The sequence below is a fragment of the Miniopterus natalensis genome, chromosome 1 (assembly GCF_054644295.1).
Source record: "Miniopterus natalensis isolate mMinNat1 chromosome 1, mMinNat1.hap1, whole genome shotgun sequence".
Classification (NCBI taxonomy): domain Eukaryota; kingdom Metazoa; phylum Chordata; class Mammalia; order Chiroptera; family Miniopteridae; genus Miniopterus; species Miniopterus natalensis.
In genome coordinates, this window is record NC_142081.1 from 1955210 (window position 1) to 1975192 (window position 19983).

General features: G+C 53.3%; 2 protein-coding genes across 3 annotated transcripts in view; one reads left to right on the top strand and one right to left on the bottom strand.

Moving 5' to 3' along the window:
* Positions 1-5563, bottom strand: part of TDRD9 (tudor domain containing 9) — a 57605-nt gene extending 52042 nt beyond the window's left edge. The window contains exons 1-2 of one of the 2 annotated variants that reach the window (XM_087813726.1): positions 5355-5563; positions 1589-1600 (exon numbers count right to left, since the gene is read on the bottom strand). In XM_087813726.1, the coding sequence (XP_087669852.1) occupies positions 1589-1600; positions 5355-5563 (221 nt within the window). Of the gene's footprint in view, positions 1-1588; positions 1601-5345 lie in introns of both variants that reach the window. The other variant, XM_087813725.1, reaches the window with a different exon arrangement.
* A 5520-nt stretch (positions 5564-11083) lies between these two features.
* ATP5MJ (ATP synthase membrane subunit j) lies at positions 11084-16479 on the top strand. Its single transcript, XM_087813730.1, has 4 exons — positions 11084-11132; positions 14534-14657; positions 15353-15376; positions 16304-16479. The coding sequence occupies exons 2-4, from the start codon at positions 14534-14536 to the stop codon at positions 16336-16338; spliced, it is 183 nt and encodes a 60-aa protein (XP_087669856.1). The 5' UTR covers positions 11084-11132; the 3' UTR covers positions 16339-16479.
* Positions 16480-19983: the final 3504 nt, after the last annotated feature.

A 19983-nucleotide genomic window follows, 5' to 3' on the forward strand; every position in this document is an offset into this window, starting at 1 on the left:
GCTCAAGTAAACAATACTGACATATGCTTTAAACCAATAGGGTGCTTGTTTAAAATGGCAAAATAGCCCCAGCCAGTGTTGCTCAAGGGTTAGAGCTCTAGCCCATGCACAGAAGGGTCTTAGGTTGGATTCCCAGTCAAGTGCACGTACCTGGGTTGTGGTTCGCCCCCTGGCCCCAGTGGGAACTCATGCAGGGAGGCAACCAGTCGGTGTCTCTTGCGTTGATGTTTTTCTCCACCCCCCATCCCTTCCACTCTCTCTGAAAAGCAATGGAAAAAATATCCCCATGTGAGAATTAACAAAGCCAAAAAAAGCAAAATATTTACTACCTAAATTTGAAATTCCATAATTTCATTAAAATAGAAAACTATTCATTAGTCATATTTATTTTTATGATCCAGTGCTAGAGCTCTGCTACTCTTAAAGATAATTCCAAGGAACCTAATGTCTGTAACTTTATATTTGGAGACTTGGAGGGTTTCATCTAAAAAGAAGGAACAAATCAAGACTGGAGCTAAATAGGCTTCAAAACCCCTCCTGACTTGTTCCCCCCACACACCACTGAAAGGGCCTCGCTTTGGTCTCAATCCTAACCGTGTAATAAAAGGGGTCAAGCTGACCAGAGTTTGATGACAGGCACATGAGAAACCCAAAGTGATCTAAACAGAGACACCTCTCATTCCTGCTCCGTCCTTCAGTTTTCGTAACTGCCTGTGGCTTCCTTGGCTGCTGTAAGACTTCTCAGAGTGGGAACTCTCTGTGGGACAGGTTGATGTCCCCCACGTACACAGCTGCTGACTGGGCAGAAAACCAGAAAGCAGCCAGCAAGAGTTCCAACAGGGCTGCTAAACAGGAGGCAGCTGATTGATGTTTCACTCTCACATCCATGTTTCACCCTCTCTCTCTCTCTAAAAATCAATTTTTAAAAAATCTTAAGAAAAAGACACAGGAAAATTGCCAACGTGGTGGGAGAGCAGAGGAAGGGAGCAGCAGATGAGGAAGGTGCCAGGGGGATGGACACTTGCCCAGTAAGCCACAATGAGTCTAAATTTCATTCCCATAGCAATCTATCCCCCCAAAAGTCACACCTGAGCTCAAACCTTAGGTGTGAATGTTTACTCAAGAATTTGTTCATTCAACAAATTAACTGGGTACCTATCTCAGGCCAGGCATTCTTCTCAGTGCTAGAATAAATTACTGGGGCAAGGAAGGGATACCAGGAAACCACAAATAAAAGACTTGTGCAACGATCCAGGCCAGAGATGATGGTGGTTTATTTAGTTCAGCTGCTGGCAGTGTAAACAGTGAGACACTCTTATTCTGGAAATATGTGTGGTAGAATTGCCAGGATAGTTTGATATTTTTTGATTGCACACACACGCCTTAGGGAAAAAGCCAACTTTCATCACATCTAGAATAAGGACCTGGTATGTCATAAGCAGTCAATAATCAGGACATACTAAGGCAGTTCATTCATCCTACAGATATCTGAATTCCTACTATATGCCAGGAACAAAGAATGGAGATTTGGGGGTTAATCTATACCCTCAAGAAGTTCTAAGGTGGGGAAAACAATAGATGAAGCAACCTCATAAAAGCACTAAGAGATGCTCGTGCAAAACACAGCAAGAGCTGTTACCTAAGTGGTTCCCTCACCTGGTGTTCCTCTGACCTCCGAGCTGTCCCTCAGTCTCCTTTGCTCATCCCATCTCATTAACCTCTAAACGTTCAAATGCTTCAGGTGGATCCTTGGACCTCTCCTCTCTGCACCCACCCACCAGGATCTATCACACAGAATCTGGGTGACCTCATCTAACTGGTCTCAAAGCCTTAAACTCCCAAATGTCTAGCTCCACCCAGACTTCCTTCCTCAGCTACGTTTAATGTTAGTCTAACAGGAATCTCAAAGTTAACATGTTCAAAATCAGACTCCTGGGACTCCACCATCCACCAGTCCACTGCAATCCTGCCCTTCTCAGTGGATGGCAACACCTTCCAATTGCTCAGCCAGAGACCTCATTGTCACCCATGATTGCTTCCTCACTCACATTCTGTATCTGACCCAACTACAAAGTCCTTGCCACTCCTAGAAAACATCCCAAATTCCACCACTGCTCACCACCCCCCCATGCCACCATCCTGATCTAAGCCCCACCCTATCTCTTGCTTGGATGATATATTGGTGGGGTCTCCAGGTAAACAGAACCAACAGGATGTGTGTGTGCATACAGAGAGAGAGTGGTCTACTTTAAGCAATTAGCTCACACAACTGTAAAGGTGCAAATCCAAAATCTGTAGGTGGGCCACCTGGCTGGAGACCCAAGAAGCAGTTATGTTGAGATCTAAATTCCAAGCTGCTACGGGGAGGTCAAGTCTTCAACTGACTGCATGACGCCCACCCAGGTTATGGGAGGTAATCTGCTTTACTCAAAACCTACCAACTTAAATGTTAATCTCATTCAAAAAATACCTTCACAGAAACATCCAGAATATCTGACCAAATTATCTGCACACCATGGAGCAACCAAGTTGATACACAACCTTGATACAGGTGGTATCAACAAACTCCTCCCTGACCTCCAGTTTCTGTCCCAGGCCCTCTTCAGTACATTCAACACAGCAGTGACCCTGTTAGAGCTGCAGTCATACCACATCACAGCTCTACTCAAAACCCCAGTGCCCTCCACCAGCCAGGGCTGACTACTCAGGTGACCAGCGAAGTGCTCACAGAGAGGGAAGACAACTCCTGACGTAGCTCTGCTACCTGTCTTCTTCCTGTCTCCCTCTCAATCCCTCCTCTCCAGCTATGGGTAGGAGGTACAAAATGGATACTCAAATACTTTAATTAACGGTAAAGTTACCTAATAACAATAAGCTAAATGTTAGACAAAAAGGTTTTTAAAATATTTGTTATAATAATTTTTTTTTAAATATATCTTTATTGATTTCAGAGAGAGGAACGGAGAGGGAGAGAGAGAGAGAAACATCAATGATGAGTCATTGATTGAGCCCGCAACCCGGGCATGTGCCCTGACCAGGAATCAAACCCCAATCGCCTCGATCCTAGGTCAATGCTCAACCACTGAGCCTCGCCTGGCCAGGCTTGTAATAATTTTTTAAATGGGGCTTGTATTTTGTCTTTTCATTACTCTGAAATTTCATTTCTATTGCTTTTACAAAAGCCTCAGTTCAGTCTGGCCAGCATGGCTCCGTGGTTGAGCGTCAACCTATGAACCAGGAGGTCACGGTTCAATTCCCCATCAGGGCACATGCCTAGGTTGTGGGCTCGATCCACAGTAGGGGCATGCAAGAGGCAGCAGATCAAAGACTCATCATTGATGTCTCTCTCTTTCCCTCTCCCTTCCTCTTTCTGAAATTAATAAAAATATATTTGGGGGGAAAAAGTCTCAGTCCATAAAGGACTGGAAATTCTAAAACCTGGCCCTTAGTAGTCAAAGAGGCACTTAAATATGTACTTTCAGTTTCTGAGAGGTCAGCAACTCCCAGTACCACGTCACAGTGGCTGGCAGCAGTGTCGATTCGTCCTCTGAGCCTAGGGAGCGAGCGGGGGCAGTGAGGCAGCAGCCTGCGGGGTCACTCAGCCGAGCAGCGCTAGGGAACCAAGTGTGCAAAAGCATGGACAGAGCAGCCGCTTCAAAGCTGCACATGGTCTCTTTTTCCCCTCCCTGCCTCCAGGAAACAAGTTCACCGAAGATCCCAAGCCGCACCTGACTCTGCAAAGGCTTGAAACAGGCCTTGAAAACCTGACCCACCAGATCAGATAGAGCAACAGACAAGATCAACTTAACAAAATCGAAACCCAAAACCCACTCTCTCAACGAATGGTAAACGGCGCTGAATTCGGGGGGAGGGGCCAAGCAGCGACGCAGATACTCTGGAGCTAGAGGTGCTTCCCCACCGGGCCTTGAAAGAGGGAGCAGATGTTTCTACCCACCAGAGAGATCTAGGTCTTCTAAAAACAGAGGGCATCTTCTAATGCCTTTTTATTTCCACCAAAATCACATGAACAGACAACAGCTACTTAAGTCAAATAATAAAAGGAGGCCGAGCATTCATAAAACCGAACCAAAGATCCAACAGTCACCCTCCGTGGTGGTTACTCATGTTGAAAACTTTTGACCCCATAAAAACCCGCACGTGGGTGCTTACAACAGCTTTACTCATAGTTGCCAAAACTTGGAAGGCACCAAGTTCTTCAGTGGGTGAGGGATAGACTGTGGTGCAGCCACACATGGAGTACTACTGAGCCCTTCGAGAAAAGTAAGCCCGCCCAGCCGGGCGTGGCTCAGCGGTTGAGCAACGACCTAGGATCCAGGCAACTGGGGTTCCATTCCCGGTCAGGGCACATGCCCCGGTTGCCGGCTCAATCCCCGGTCTGGGGCGTGCAGGAGGCAGCCGATCAATGACTCTCTCATCATTGATGTTTCTATCTTTCTATCCCTCTCCTTTCCTCTCTCGGAAATCAATAAAGATATATTTTTTAAAAAAACGGTGAGCCCTGGCAGGTCTGGCTCAGTGGTTACAGCGTGTGGGCCCTAGGACTGCAGGGTCCTGGGTTCATACAGGCCCAGGGCACGGGCCTGGGCTGCAGGCTCCCTCCCCAGCCCCGCCTGGGGCGCCTGCGGCGGCAGCCAATCAATGTGTCCCTCTCACATGCATCTCTCTCTCTCTCTCTCTCCCCCTCTCTCTGAAAAGCAGAGGAGAGAACATCCTCGGTGAGGATTAAAGAGAAAAAAGAAGAGTGAGCTCTCCGGCCACGGAAAGACAATGCGGAAGCGGCCAATCTGAAAAGGCTGCCCGCCGGGACGCCCAGGGGAGGACCTTGGGGACCTCGCCGCTGGAAAGGTCGGCGGCCGCCAGGGGCGGGGCGCGAACGGGCGGAGCAGCGGCGTTTCCGGGGCGGTGCAGCTGCTCTGCGCGACACCAACGGGGGGCACACGTCCTCGCACGTCTGTCCAAACCCACCAGCGTTGTTAATCACGCACCCACGCCGGGTCATCGGCTGTAACAAACGCAGCGCACTGCAGCGTTGGCAACGGGGGGGGGGGGGGACGCCGGGCGAGGAGGAGCGCACGGCACTGTCCTTTGTGCTCCATTTTTATGTAAACCTAAGCTGCTCTTAGAAGAACAGCCTATTGACAAAAAACTAGAACTCCGCTTCCGGTAGGGAAAGGTCGGCAGGAGGGGGCTCGCCTGCGGCCAGCTCGCTTTAGGACGTACGGCCAGGCACCACCCGGACGGCAGGCGCCAGGGACTCGCCCACGGACCCCAAGTTCCCGCGGCGCGGGCCCCGCGCCCACCCGCCGCCTCGCCGGGCCTCCTACCTCCCCCACGCGCCCTGCCGCGCCTGCGCCTGGGCCCGCGCCTGCGCCTGGGCCGGGGCGGCGTGGGCGGCCTCAGGGGCCTGGTCCCGGCGCTGGGCCTCGTCCCTGGCCGCCTCGGCCGGGAAGGCGGGCGGCGAGCCCAGCAGCTCCACATCCGTCACGGTCTTGCCAATGGTGAACCAGTCGTTGATCTGGTCGACGGTGAGCTTGCGCAGCATGGTCGCAGCCCGGCCTCGCCGCCGCCTCAACCGCCCCACAGAGCGGCGGCACCTGACGACGACGACGACTCCGGGAGGACGGCGGAAACGCGGCTTGGCGTAGACGACGTGCCCAAGGCCCCGCCCCACGCCAGGCCCTCCAATCAGAGTGCGCCAGCGCCCACGCCAGGGCCACGTGCAGTCCGCCCCGCCCTGCCCCGCAGCGACTCGCTAAGCCTGCTGGGAGCTTGGCTCGCCCAGCTCACGCGCGCGCGCGCGCGCACGGAATCTTGGGCCTTCACAGTCCTCTGGGCTCAGAGCTCCGCAGCCCCCTAGCGGCGCCCCGGGTCTGTGCAGCGTGACCCCGGGCCGCTCAGGCCTCTGGGCAGGGGCGAGGCGGACCCCGAGTTTCCACCGTCCCCCAAGGGTTCCCACACGGCGCTGCAGGCCAAGGAGGCGCAGCACTTACTGAGCGCCTGCTGTGTGCGCCGGGCCATGCAGGGCGCTGGAGTAGCTCGGGAGTGGATTTGGGGTTGTCTTGTTGGCAGCTGGCTGCGAAACCGGGGCACCTTGCGTCTTGCAAGGGGGGGGAGAGGAGCAAGGAGGAGGTCAGGGAAGGCACCTTGGGGAGACGGCACCTAAGAGGACGCCTGCAGGTGCCCGCAGGCAGGCAGTCTGCCCTAAGGGCTGAGCTGAGGCCCTGCAGCGGCTCTGCAGGGCCAGGACGTGAATGAACTGAACTCATTTCTGAACCTGCCTCTCAGGTGCACTGTCCTGCCCACAGCGAGACGGGGTGGGAGGCATGGATTTGGAGGTCGCCAGCCAGTGGAAGGTGCTGAAAACCCCAGCGCCCCCGAATGGCCCAAGCCGGGCTCTAGACGAGTGGAAGATGGTAGAGGGCACAACCCTGGGAAGCAGCCTGGAGGAGGCGGCAGAGGGAAAGTCCAGCGGAGGTGTGCAAAGGCAGGTGGGCGGCAAGGAGAGTAAGAGGACATGGCCACCTGCCCCCCCCCCGTCATGGGGCAGCGCCCAGGGCACAGCGGGGGCTCTCAGGAAAGAGCAGTACAGGGCGTCAAGAGCCGGGCGCCCCCCAGCGGTGTGAAGTCCCACCAGTTAAGGACTGGAATATGCCCACTCCCCCAAAAAAAATATGCCCAAGTAAGAGGTCAGTTTAAAGTGCAGCAGAGGTCGGACTAGGAGGGCTTGTCCTATTGGTGTCTCTCACACCAAAACATGAGCCCAGAGCTGTACTGTTACAGGACAGGGGACCTGGCCCTGAGCGGGTCTGCCTCAGGGTGGCCAGTAGTGTGAGGGGTCTTGCTTTGGTGCAGGAAAAATTTCACAAGTCCAGGTGACTATGACAGTATGTTTATTAAAGCTGGGGACAGTGAAACATGGGCTTAGCGTAGAAGCAGCAACAGGAAAGACCTAGGCTGGGCTGCTTTAGCTTACCCTCAGGGAGGAAACGTGGGGGAATTGGAGACAGGTTAGGGGGTTAGCACGAGATGAGCTGCCGCTGCCCGTTGGTGCCCTGGTTGCAAGTCTGGTGGGGTCCCTTAGAGTTTAGGAGATGCCTGCCTGTTGGGGAAGGATGGGGGAAGGGAATGACACATGTGTGTTCTCCAGAGGGAGAGCTGGAACTGGGCCCTTTGTCTTCAGGGTTTTTTTATCTCTGTCTTGCAGGTGGGAATTTTTGGAGAGGTCTCGGGGGAGGCTTTTAGCAAAATACTCATAAGTTTTCCAGGTGTGCCCTTTAAGGGCCGTGGTCTCTACTGATTAGTCAGCATCAAAGCAAGGGGTCATTGGTCATTGCAGCTGGTCCTGGCGTGGCCCACTGGTTTTATTGCTTTTCTGGGCCTGGAGCTTAAGTAGAACTGAGGCCTAGGTATTATCTCTAGGGAGGTGACCTTCTCTATCTGGCTGTAAATTACTCTATCTCAGCTTCCCCATTCTACTTTCCAAGGAATTTTCGTAGCTTCTTACTACCCTACCGAGCAAGGAATGCCAGGTCCAAATCCTGGCCACACCACTAACTTATATTACGAGCTGTGGGCCTCGTATTCTGACCTTTCCAAGTACTGCAGCCTCCAAAATGTGCCCCTGACACATGTTTTTTGGCAGGGGAAAACAATTTGTTTCTCAGTAAATAAGAAAAATGTAACTGTAGAGTCACTGAGACTCTTAGTATGTCTTTGAGCCTTGATTGGAAAATACTGCAACTTCATACGTCATGAGAAGTCTAGCCCATGCTCTGAATTTCACAAACTGTATTGAAGCCAAACAACTCTGGGACTCCTAACATTTGTGTTACTATGTTACTGTTCCCACACGCTACCATCCTTTGTTGATGTCACAATGAATATGTTGTTTAAGCTTTTTTTGTAAATATATCTTTATTGATTTCAGAGAGAGGAAAGGAGAGGGAGAGAAACATCAATGATGAGAGAGTCTCTGATCCCCTGCCTCCTGCACACCCCCAACTGGGGATCGAGTCCACAACCTGGGTATGTGCCCTGACCGGGAATCAAATTGCCTGGATCCTATGTCAACGCTCATCCACTGAGCTACGCCCAGCCGGACACGATGAATATGTTTTTAAGTAGAAGTTGCTCTTTTTCTGAAGAGGGTTCATTTCACACATTTTCTTGAGGGCATTGCCTATGTCCATGGATGCTTTGGGGTTCCTAGCTCCTTCAGTCCTATTGAGTTTTGAGGTTTTAACTCTAGTTTAATGTGTCGGTGATTCTTCAGTTTGGAGGTTTGTTCTCATTTAACTGCCATTTTCCTGACTAAACACTAAGTTAACATTGTGTCGTCAGAGACCACATGGCTTGGAGCTCCCTTCCTTTGGTTTAGTAGGTCTTGGTGCTCCATACCCCAGCTCCGCTTGCATTCCTGTCTAATGTTCCGAGTTAGAAAGAGACAGCTGACAGTTGTTAATAGGCTTGGAGACATCCAGGCTGAGCAGGTGGGAAGGCCTCTGGCCTTAGAGGTTTTGCATATGTGCATTCCCAGAGCAGCGGGAGTGCCCGCCCAAAGGAAAACAGCTGACAGCAATTACAAGTGCTGTTGATTCGGAGAAGCAGCACTCCCAGGAGCAGAGAAGCCAAGTTCAAAGTGCCTTCACGTCCTTGCTGACCTTCTCAACCACAAAATGCAGCATCTGCACGTGGAGTAAATCTGCTGGGGTGGCCCTTTCTTTAAACACTGTTTTCTTTGAAGATGTGTTTTGTGTAGGATGCGTTGGATTTGCAACTGAAGTCGATTTTGAAGTTCAAAAGCTTGTCTTGAAATAGCTTACGATGTTTGCTGTCCTCAGCAGTTTTCTAACTATAAGTCTAAAACACTTTTTCTAAGACATTGGTTCTCAAGCCTGGTGCTTATCTCAGGGCTCCTTTGCTCTCTTCAGAATAATTGGCCCTGCCCTGGCTGCTGTGGCTGAGTCAGCTGGAGTGTCGTAGAGCATTGTCCCATGCACCGAAAAGTGGCAGGTTCGATTCCCAGTCAGGGCACATGCCTGGGTTTCGGGTTTGGTCCCAGTTGGGCCAAGTATGCGGTGCAACTGATCAATATCTCTCATATAGATGCTTCTCTCTCCCTCCCCTCCCTTCCTTCCTCTCTCTCTAAAAAATCAATGGAAACATTATTAAAAATAATAATAAAAAGAATAATTGAAGACCCTAGAGAGCTTTTGTTTATATGGGCTATACCTACCTTACTTTTTAATTCATTTTAAAATAATAAAACCATGTGATGTTAAATGAACTTTTTAAAATTTATCTTTATTGTTGAATTACGGACGTCCCTTTTTCCCCCATTGACCCTTCTACTCCAACCCTCATGAATATTCTTTTTAATGATTTTTTTTTTTGGTTCATTTTTAGAGAGAGAGGAAGGGGAGAGAGAGAGAAACACTGATGTGAGAGTGGAACATCTATCGGCTGCCTCCCCCCCACTCCCCGACCAGGGATCAAGCCCACAACCCGGGCACACGCCCTGACGGGGAATGGAACCGGCAACCTTTTGGTGCACGGGACGATGCCCAGCCAACTGAGCTACACCAGCCAGGGCTTAAATGAATAATTTTATGAAAAGTAACTAAAAAAAAAATTTTTTTTCCCCGTGTGAAAAGAGCGACACTTTTACATGGTCAAAGATCTCTTGGCGTCTGCCTTCCTGGGATTCCCATACCTGTTTCCATATTCATTCTCTTGTGACATCGCAAGTAGCATAGCCTCTGGAAACCCCACACACGTATGAGGGAATTCTAGGGGAAAAGGAACATTAACATCTTACCATTATTATGAAAATGTTGTGACCCTCCCCCGCCCCGGGGAGGGGGGGAGGCTGGAAACCCTCAAACTATACTTTGAGAACCACTACCCTAAAATCCTGGGAGGATGAAGCCGTTCAAGTTCTGCCCTTGAGCCTAAGCTTTCCTCGCGTGGATACGGGACGTGTTCACTGACCTTCCCTCCCGCGTCCCGTCCTTCCCTCTGAGCTCCTTTCCTTCCGCCTCAGTCCCGGGCTCTCAACTTTCTTTTTTTTTTTTCCCCACTGCGGGTCTCAGTGATGAGCCCCTCAGCCTTAGTTCGTCTGAAATGCCATTTCACCCGACTCACTGAATGTTAATTTCCTTACGCCCTGAATTCCAGGTCTGCAGTTATTTGAAGAGTCTCTCTTTTTAGTTTCCTGCGGTTTTACTTTGAGGTTTCGAGGTGCTCGTTTATTGCCATTCACCTGCCTGCTGGGCCTCCATCCGGCCTTTTGGAGTCTGCGGTGCGACTTTTCTTTCCATCGCTCCTGGAAAACCCGCAGGCAGCTGCTGCCCCTTCCCGCACCCCGGCCGCGCCCGCCCGTCCTGGGGCGCACCCCCGCTGCGCGTCCTCTGGAGCCCCGCTCCTGCCCCCGCGTGTCTGGGGGGCTTCCTCCAACCTGCCTTCGGATCCAGCGCGTCCTTAGTATCGCACCTGGTAACAATGTATCCAGCCCCGCAGGCGGTTTCCTTTTGTTTCATTTGTTGCCATTTCCCGCCGACGGTTCCGGTCGCGTTTGTTTCCAAGCCCGCGCCCGCTGGGCCCGGCGTGGGCCGCCCTCCCCGCGACGCTTGCCCACCGCTGTCGGGCGCAGTGACCGCCCACGCGCGGAGCAGCCGCCTAAACGCGCGCGGGGCGGGAGACGCGGCGGGTAAGCCGCGGGGGCCGCAGACTCGGTTTCTCGGGCTCCAGCACCGCCGGTGAACACGGCCGCCTCGTTCGCGTGGGCTGACTCGCCCGCGGTGCCCGCGCCCCTCGCGGCTTCACCCCCGAAACGCCCGCGCCCCCGGGAGATCGGAGCGGTCCGTCCGCGGGGTTGTGACACCGCCGACGCCGCTCCCCGGGCACCCCGCCTCCGAGCCTGCGGCCTCCGAGGCGGCCGCTGGGGGCGCTGTGGTGCGCAGGCGCGGCCCCGGAAGCGCGCGGGCTTCGGAGCGCCGCCGCTCCTTCCGCCTTCCCGACAGGCCCTGCGCGGCGCCTGCGCGGTCGGTGACCTTCCCGAGGGCTGAGCGGAGCCGGTTGGGGCGGCCTGAAGCCGTTGTTCCTGAGGCGAGGTGAGTGCGGGACCCCGGTCGGGCGCTTGGCGCGGGGCAGCCGGGCAGCGGGGGGCCGGACGGGACGGGACGGGGGCCGGCGGAGGCCCGGGGCCGGACGTGCCCGCGGAGGGAGCCGGCGGCGAGCGGCCCCGCCTCCGCCCCGGCCCCCGCTGACCTTGGGCCGGGCCCCCCGGTTCCCGTGCGAGCGATTCCACCGCGGACCCCGGAGCCGGAGGAGGCGGTGCAGGGGCTGGGGTGGCGGGGCGCCCTCGGTGCGGGTTCCGCCGCCGGGAGCCCCGCGCCCCTCAGGTTCCCGCAGCCCCGCGCCTCCCGGGGGTGCCGCGCGGACGACGTCGGGGAGGGGACGGGCCCGAAATGGGGCCCGAGCGGCTCGTCGTCGGCCTGCCCAGGCCGTCGCGGGCGGGGGACGCGGCGGACACCCGCTCGCTTGACCTTTGAGCGGGCCGGGCCTTCGAAGGGTCGGGGCTGGAGAGCCGACGCCGGAAGGCGGGTGCGCGGGGGGCTGCGCGCGGAGAGCGGGGGGCCTCTCGCTGCGTAAATGCTGAGAGCAGGTCGTCTGTCCAGCCACAGGTGGCCACTTGGGGCAAAAGGAGCGTGGAGGGGGCGGGTAAGGGTTCGCAGCGTCCTAGCAGCAGCCCAGGGTAATTGCCGGTGAGAACGTCGGGGTAGCTGGCGGTCCTCCGGTCCCTCCTCGCCTGCCGCCCCTGCACCCTCCAGGCCCTGCTCTGGCCTCGCTCTGCTCTGCGAGGGCCTGGCCCAGAGCGTCCTCTCTGGTCCTGCCTGTTGCTGGGTGTTGGTGGCCTTTCTGCTGTTGCTCCGGTCATTTACCGAGGTCTTACTCCAACACCAGGCACTAGGCTGGGTTTTGTGTCTCCTCGGATTTCATTGAGCGCCCTGTGGGGCAGGAGGAGGTATCCCGGCTTCGCAGAGAAGGTAGCTTCTGATCCGGCAGCTTCGGGGCCTTGCCCAAGGTCCAGGCAGAGCTGGTTCCCACAGAACCCAGGATTCCAGACTTCTGGCCCGCGGGGTGCCCTCGGTGGCCCTGCGCTCCGCCTGTCTGGGGCTCCCAGAGCTGCCTCTAGGTCCTGTTTGGATCTTCTCAGGCGCCTTCTCAAGTCAGGCTGTTGGTTTCTTGGAACCTCTTCCTGATGGCATCTCAGTTCGATGTGATCAGGGACAGGAAGGGTTAGGGCTCCCAGGAGGAGGCCACAGCCACGTCCTCCAAGGGCCAAGCTTCAGGGTGAGTAAGTTCTGTCCAGGGAAGAGCTGGAAGCCAGGCATGGGGGCAGATTCTCATGGTAACAAGAAGCAGGGGCCAGGGTGATGCCAGGCAGCCTCCTCCAAGTACCCACTTGTAGGGGCCGGGGAGTAGCGCAGGAGATAATGTGTGGAAAGCACTTTGTGAATGCTGTTAAGTTGGCATTACATTTTTAGAATAAAAGCTGAACTCTCTCTCCCCTGGCCTCCAAGGCCCTAAATGACCTGGCCTGTCCTCCCTTCCATAGTCCAGTGGTGATACTTTATATAACAAGCACTCAGTGTAGGACGCCAGACACTAAATACCTGATGCAGAGTAACTCATCCCCATACCCTTCGAGGTGGGCACTGTTTTTATCCCTGCTTTACAGGGGAGGAAACTGAGGCAGTTTAACTTGGCTGGGAAGTGGCAGAGCCCGGGTTTGAATCTGGGCAGCCACAGTGGCCTTTCCAGTCCTCCCCACCCTCCAAGTGCATTCTGACCTCAGGGTCTTGGCACATACGCCACCACCTAGTACATGCTCAGTTCACGTTTGCTAAATGAACAGTGATCATGGGGTCCGGATTTCCGTGGTGGAAGACCAGAGAAGGTGGAGAGAAGTACCGTTCTGTGTAGCCCGAGTGGTGAGGTCAAAGGAAGCTGGAGTGGGGGTGAGCCTGCATCACCACGAAGCAAAGGAGCGTTTTCAAGGACAGTGGGAAGAACGAGGTCTACTGATTTCCTGACAGTGGTTTGAATGACTGTGGGCAATAGGCCAGATGTTACAAAGCCTTTTGTTTTTTATTTTTAATTCTCAGGATATGTGTTTTTATTGATTTTTAGAGAGAGGAAGAGGAGAGGAGAGGAGAGAGGGAGAAACATCGATTGGCTGCCTCCTGTACATGCCCCAACCAGGGATCGAACCCGCAACCTTTTGGAGTGCAGCACGATGCTCCAGCCAACTGAGCCACCTGGCCAGGGCTCCTACAAAGCTTATTAAAATGAAAGTGAGGCCCCGCTGGGTGTGGCTCAGTGGTTGAGCGTCAACCTGGGATCCAGGCGATCGGGGTTCTATTCCCAGTCAGGGCACATGCTCAGGTTGCGGGCTCAATCAGTGACTCTGTCATCATTGATGTTTCTCTCTCTCTCCCTCTCCTTTCCTCTCTCTGAAATCAATAAAGATATATTAAAAAAAAAAAAAAAAATTGAAGTAAGGGTGTCTCATTTAGAGTCTGTAGTAAGTTATAAACATCAAAAAAGCATTACTTTGAGACCTACACGTAAGTAAACTGTGTAAGTTCAGAAATTGATGGCTTTTACTGATCAAATCCAATAATTAGTTAAATGTCTTTATTCATGAAATAAGTCATGTCATAATTGCAACTCTTAGGAAGTCACCTTATCGTAAGCTGTCTGCTCTGTGTTTAGCAAAAGGCTTCAGGACTGGGGTACAGGCAGAACACTGTGGCCATAGTTAATAACACTGTTATATTGAATAATTGAGCTTTGCTAAGAGAATGGAACTTAAACTTTTCACACACACACAACGTGTGAGGTTATGGATGTGTTATTAACTGTATGGGGAAACCCTTTCACAATGCAGACGTATATGAAGTCGCCACCACGACATATACTTTAAATATGTTACAGTTTCATATGTTAGTTAAACCTCAGCACAGCTGAAATTTAAAAGGCAGCACTGAGATGCAGCTGGTCGCTGTGCCCCGGCCTGGGTGTTCGTCTCACAGGAACTCGCCTCGCCTTAGCCATGTTCTTACTCAGCTTCAAGTGCCAGCACTTCTTAGTGTGATAACACAAATGCACTGGTTCTCAATTTAAAAGGTGTTTAAGAGTGGTATGTGATCTGGGGCACACCACTAGTGGAGGGTAGCCCTCAGGGGGACACTTGACACTGCAGGATGGCACAGGCTTGAGGAAGGGGAGGTGACGGATTGATGCTGTGACGGCCAAGGTCGGGGCATTGAGGGGAGAGTGCAGCTCAAAGAGCCCAGAGCAGAAGCCCCGTGTGGGTGCGGGGGGCATCAGAGCAGATCCCTGATGAGTTGTGGGAAATGAATGAACTTCATGAATAAGTGGAAAGAAATCTCTCACCAGTCTGGTTTGAAACCATGGTCATGTTGATATTTATGTTTCTTTCCAGATGTTTCAGAGCCTCATTAAGAATGTCTGGGTCCCCATGAAGCCCTACTACACCCAGGTTTACCAGGAGATCTGGGTGGGGATGGGGCTGATGAGCCTCATCATTTACAAGATCCGGAGTGCTGGTAAGTCTCCCCATGCTCAATTCTTTGAGGTCAGGGAGAATTCCTTCCAAAGGAATTGCAGTCCATAGTATAGGAGACTGTGTTTCTCGTCTAGGAGTAACCATCAGAACGAGTGGACCTCCGTTAGAATGCAGGGAGCACACATCGCCACGCGACATTGGGGACCATTGGGGAATAAGACCTGGATATCAGGGAACTGTGGCTTTCCTTAGGTGTGACTGTGGTGGTTTGAATGCAAAGGAGACTGAACTACTTGGGGGCGAAGCCATGGCATACGGTGTTTTGTGGTTTCTTCTTCATTCTGAGTGTTTGAAATATTTTCATACTAAAAGTTAGGGCAGGGTGACCATTTGGTTCTCAGCGGAGCAGAGATGGGGCCCAGTCATGTATTAATAAGTGATTGGTTAAAAAGAGAAAAGAAAGGAGAAAACTTTAAGTTGCAAGGCTGGGTTTGGGGTGTGGTAGGGAGTAAAGAGCCCCACAAATGAGGGAGGACTGTTAGCCACTTGTAGAGCATCTGTGGTGGGAATCGTACTGTTTCTTGACTCAGATGTGGTAACTCCTGTGTTCTGAGAGCGTCCTATATTGGCCTTGCCCAAGCTGTGACCTTCATAGTCAGATGTTGATTTCCATAGGGAACTGACTAAAGGCTTTTTGTGAAGCGTTAATATGACCAGTCTTTCTTTTTATTTTAGATAAAAGAGCAAAAGCTTTGAAAGGTAAGAGTTTTGCTTTTTAAATGGGTGGGGGATGCCCTAGCCGGTTTGGCTCAGCAGTTAGAGCATCACCCCGCGGACTGAAGGGTCCCAGGTTCGATTCCAGCCAAGGGCATGTATCTGGGTTGCAGGCTCGATCCCCAGGCCCCAGTCGTACATGCAGGAGGCAACCAATCGATGTGTCTCTCATGTCGATATTTCTCTCTTTCTCTCTCTTTCAAACTCTTTCTCCCTCTCTCCCTTCCCCTCTCTCTCTCTGAAAAGCAATGGAAAAAATATCCTCGGGTGAGGATTTTTAAAAAATAAATAATAAATAAATAAGTGGGTAGGGAATGAAAACACCATCACACCGTTTGAGGACAGGGTATATCAGTGCCCTGAGTTGACGTTGACTCTCGGTTCAGTAAACGTATTAGGTGTGATGGGGATACTTCGGAACGTGAAGTTCTGCTTGTGGTCTGAGCTCACCCCCTTGGGCCAAGTAAAACTCTTGTTTGCAGCATGATAGAGAATGGATTGGTCGCGTGGCCAGCACCAGGGGTGGGGCACCCGAGTTCGCTGGAGCACACTGCCTGGCCAGTGCGTTTGTGGGAAGCACCCCCTGAATTGAGGCCCTCGTGCTGGGAGGGTCTCCAGTTTGCTTCCCAAGTGACAGTGAAACTGTAGTCGTTTGAGTCCTGCACACCCAGGCTGCTCCTGACCTTTGGGGAGGAGACATCTCCCCACCCTTCCATCTTTGTGCCTGCAGGTGATCTGCGTGCACACCCATTGATCGCACAAACCCTAAGCTCCCGGGGCGTTCTGAGTAGAAACAACCTCCGTACTTCATACCACTGAGCATTGTTGACCCTTTCTGACTTGCTGATGCCGACAGTAAATACAGTCTGCTTGCTCTTCCTGACATGTATTCGTGTTATGCTTCTTTCAAAGGTCCGAGTCCCAAACCTGCTCATGGTCATCACTAACCAGCAGAGCCTGGAGCGCACCTCGGGGGAACTTCGGCCTGGCAGCAAACCTCAGCTCTGTTAGATGGGAACATGGGACACACTGTGTATTGCAGAAGTGCCGTTTCCCTGCTGGCATGAATAAACATACCTGTGAGACCACTCGCCTGGACGGTGTTCCTGCCTCCATTCCCCCCGGACCCTGAGCGGATCTTTGTAACAGCAGGTGCAGGTGCATTCAGACGCTTACCGAGCCCGTCCTTAGGGATCCTGAGGAGCTCAAGAATCAGCATCTTGGTTGTTGTAGGAGTTGGGGGTCTTAGCTAGGCGCTCGTGCGTCTGAGGTTCAGTGTCAACAAATGTTTGTAATGGAGGTGATTTTCCTACCCTTGTGATCTCTGAGCCTCCGTTTTCTCTTAAGAGAAAACGGTGCTGTGTACGTTCTAACTTAGTCATTTTGAAGGAAGTAAGAGGGTATGGAAAAGCATTATATTTCAGCTAAAATGCTTTAGAAATAAGATCACAGATCACATGGTGGGCAGAATTACAAGCTCTAGGAGATTTCTCCAGGAAGTCACTTATAAGACAAAGGACATAATACTACTGTACTTAAAAAAACTACTATTGGTGTGTCCAGCTTGGCTAATATCAAATGAATACTGCATAATACAGGGTGTCCCAGAAAAGTGCATGCACACTTTGAAGGCAGTGCGTATTTAAATACATTTCATTTTCCAGACATCATAGAACCCACGGCTATCAGTGGTTAGTTGGTGTGCATACGTTTGTCTGGACATCCTGTTTTTTTCTCAATCTACGGCAATGACTAAAACCCTTAGAAATGCCTTTTTTTCTTAAACACTGTAAAGCAGTGAGCTTGGGGTAGCATTGAGTTTAGTTTGAAATACGGTTCTTCGCAGGGTTTTGGGGCCTGGCTGTGGGATGGGTGCTGGCCTGTGTCCTGGTCTCTGGCTGTGTTTCTTTCCCCACTTTCCTCTGTGTCACCAGCGTGTAGGGTCAGATCTGGCCCACGGTCAGCGCCCACAAGTGACTGCCACTTCCTGGGGCTCCTGTACCTCCGTTTCTTTTGTGAAGTGGGGTCGAATCTGCCTTGTTGACCTCACTGACGGCCTCACATTGGCTCCAGGAGGAGTTGGCACGGAAGCATCGGACAGCCCCCGGGAACCTCGGGGGGGCTCCCTTCTAACAGGAATCATTTTCTCCCATAAGTGTTTGGCCTCCATGGGATAAGTTGGGGCTGTGGTTCAGAAAGACCCTATCAGAAATTATTCACCTGGGCCACCTGTTCTCCAGCGTGAGCTTGGTCAGAATCACCTGGGGGCTGTTAACGGTTGGTCTGGGCAGGGCCTGAGAACTGTCCTCCTTACAAGTTCCCAGACATGCTGATGCTCAGGGACCCCCTAGAAAACCACAGACCATACAAAGAACGGCACCCACACAGCTCATGTCCGCTTCACTGTTCTCCACATTCCCTGGGGCGCCCTGGATGCCGGGTCTGCGGGTTGTGGCACATTAGTTCTAAGAACCAATCGAGGCGGAGCTCCAGGCCCATGTACAGAGGAGGAAACAGGCTGAGAGACAGTGAGGTCACCCAGGCAGTGCCAGGACTAGGCTTGGACACTGGGAGCCTGAACCCTTATCCAAAAAGGGGGAGAGTGAGGACCAGCGGGAGTGGCCCTGGAAGGGAATGGGCTGGTGTGCCAGCCCCAGGAGCGTGTTCCCTTACTACCTGTGGGTTACTTCAGTTATAATCGTTTGGGTAGATAAAATTACTTTATTAAAGATGCTTATCGCCCAGCTAGGCGTAGCTCAGGGGTTGAGCATCGACCTAGGATCCAGGAGATCGTGGTTCGATCCCTGGTCAGGGCACATGCCGGGTTGCGGGCTCGATCCCCAGTTGGGGGCGTGCAGGAGGCAGCCGATCAATGACAACCTCATCATTGATGTTTCTGTCTCCCAGTCCTCTCTCTGAAGTCAATAAAGATAAATTTAAAAATAAAAGATGCTTTTCCCCCACCGTAGACCAGCCACCTGTACCACATCTTGTGCAGAGCTGGGTGAGGGGCCTTTGGGATTCCCTGTGGAGGGGGTCTTAGATGAGATTGAGGGTGCCCTCTGAGAGGTGGACCCGTGTGGTGGCTGCCTCCGATTTGTAGGTAGTGACACAGGGCAGCCGGAGGATGTCAAAGATAGACCTGCCCACGCACCCCAGAAGTATTTCTGAGGATCAGCCGTGCCTGGAAAGTGGAGCAAAGCAGACTTCCTGCTACAGCAAGCGGTTTCCTGGCCCAGAGCCCTACGTGGGGGCAGTGGGTTTCGTCTGAGCCCAGAACCCACTCCAGAGTCCTCAGGGCTTTGGAAACAGACAGGTCGTGTCCTGGGGTGGCCTGTAGGTGGAGCCAGCGTTTGCCGCAAGCTGATTGTCACCAGCTTCTTGTGGGTGGCTGCCTGGAACTGCTGGGGACAGAGTGGCCTGTTCAAGGGAGCACTGGGGGGTGGGAGGCAGGCTACAGCAGCAGAGAGGGCCCCTCGACCCCCCCAGGAGGGAAGTCCGAGCAGGCTTTTTGTCCTGAAACCCGCATTCCTCCCTTCCTGGCCTCATGCTCCGTGGAGGACCTGAAAGGCGGCGGGGAGAGAACACGCCCGGGCATCTGAAGGTGCAACTTTAAACAACATGCTCTACCTCAGCCTCAAGGGAGCCTTCTTGTCACCATGTCCCAGTCGGAGACCCCGGAGGGTGTGCCTCCCACTGCCTTCAGTGGGGTTGTCTCTAGAGCCAGCAGGTCCCAAGTGCCCCATGCCAGGCCCCCGTCTGCTCCCACCCACTTAACCCGCCCCCCACCCTGTGAGCTCCTACTCACACCCTTTTCACAGATGAGAAGTAGAGGCCCAGGAAAGATATTAGCCTGCATTAGAGGATAACTAGCCGGTGACCGAACAAACTAACGTAGAGCCAGGGTTCAAAATCCAACCATCTGCTTTAGAGCGGGGCCCGCACATTAGAAACTGGGTCTGTGGAGGTGATGGGCAGTCCCTGTCCCCTGGAGCTGAGTCTAGAGAACAGGCTGTAAATGTGCCCCCACGGGGTGGGCAGCACACGCCACGGGACGTCTGTGCCTGTCCCTCGGGGCACTTCCCCAGTTCCCCACCTACCCCTGAGTCGGCCCCCACGCCTGCCCTTGCCAGCACCTCGGTCAGGCAACTTGATATCCCCAACCTGTGGCTCAGGAACATCACAATGGACCCAGCAGTGTCCTGAAGTAGCCAGGAGACTGGCGGCAGGCCCACCACCTCCCCACAAAGGGCTGACTGTGGGGATGGCCTCGCTGCAGTGCCCACGGGCAGGACTCACGCGGACACCACATGAAGGGCGGCTGCCTCTCCTTGGAAAGAGGCAGGAGGAGCCTTGTGTGTGTGTCTCCTCCTCTCGGGCCCGAAACCCAGCAGCTTTTCCAGCGAGACCAGCCCCCTGGCCGCCCGTGCACCCACCCAGGAGCCTGAGAGGCAGTGACCTCCACTGACCACAGAGCCTCCGCCCACCATCTGAGGCCACATCCCCCAGGCTACCCACCTGCCAAGACCCCCTTTCCACAGGACAATTCTGCCCCCCTGCAGGAAGGAAGCGGGGCTCAGGAAGGGCTTGGG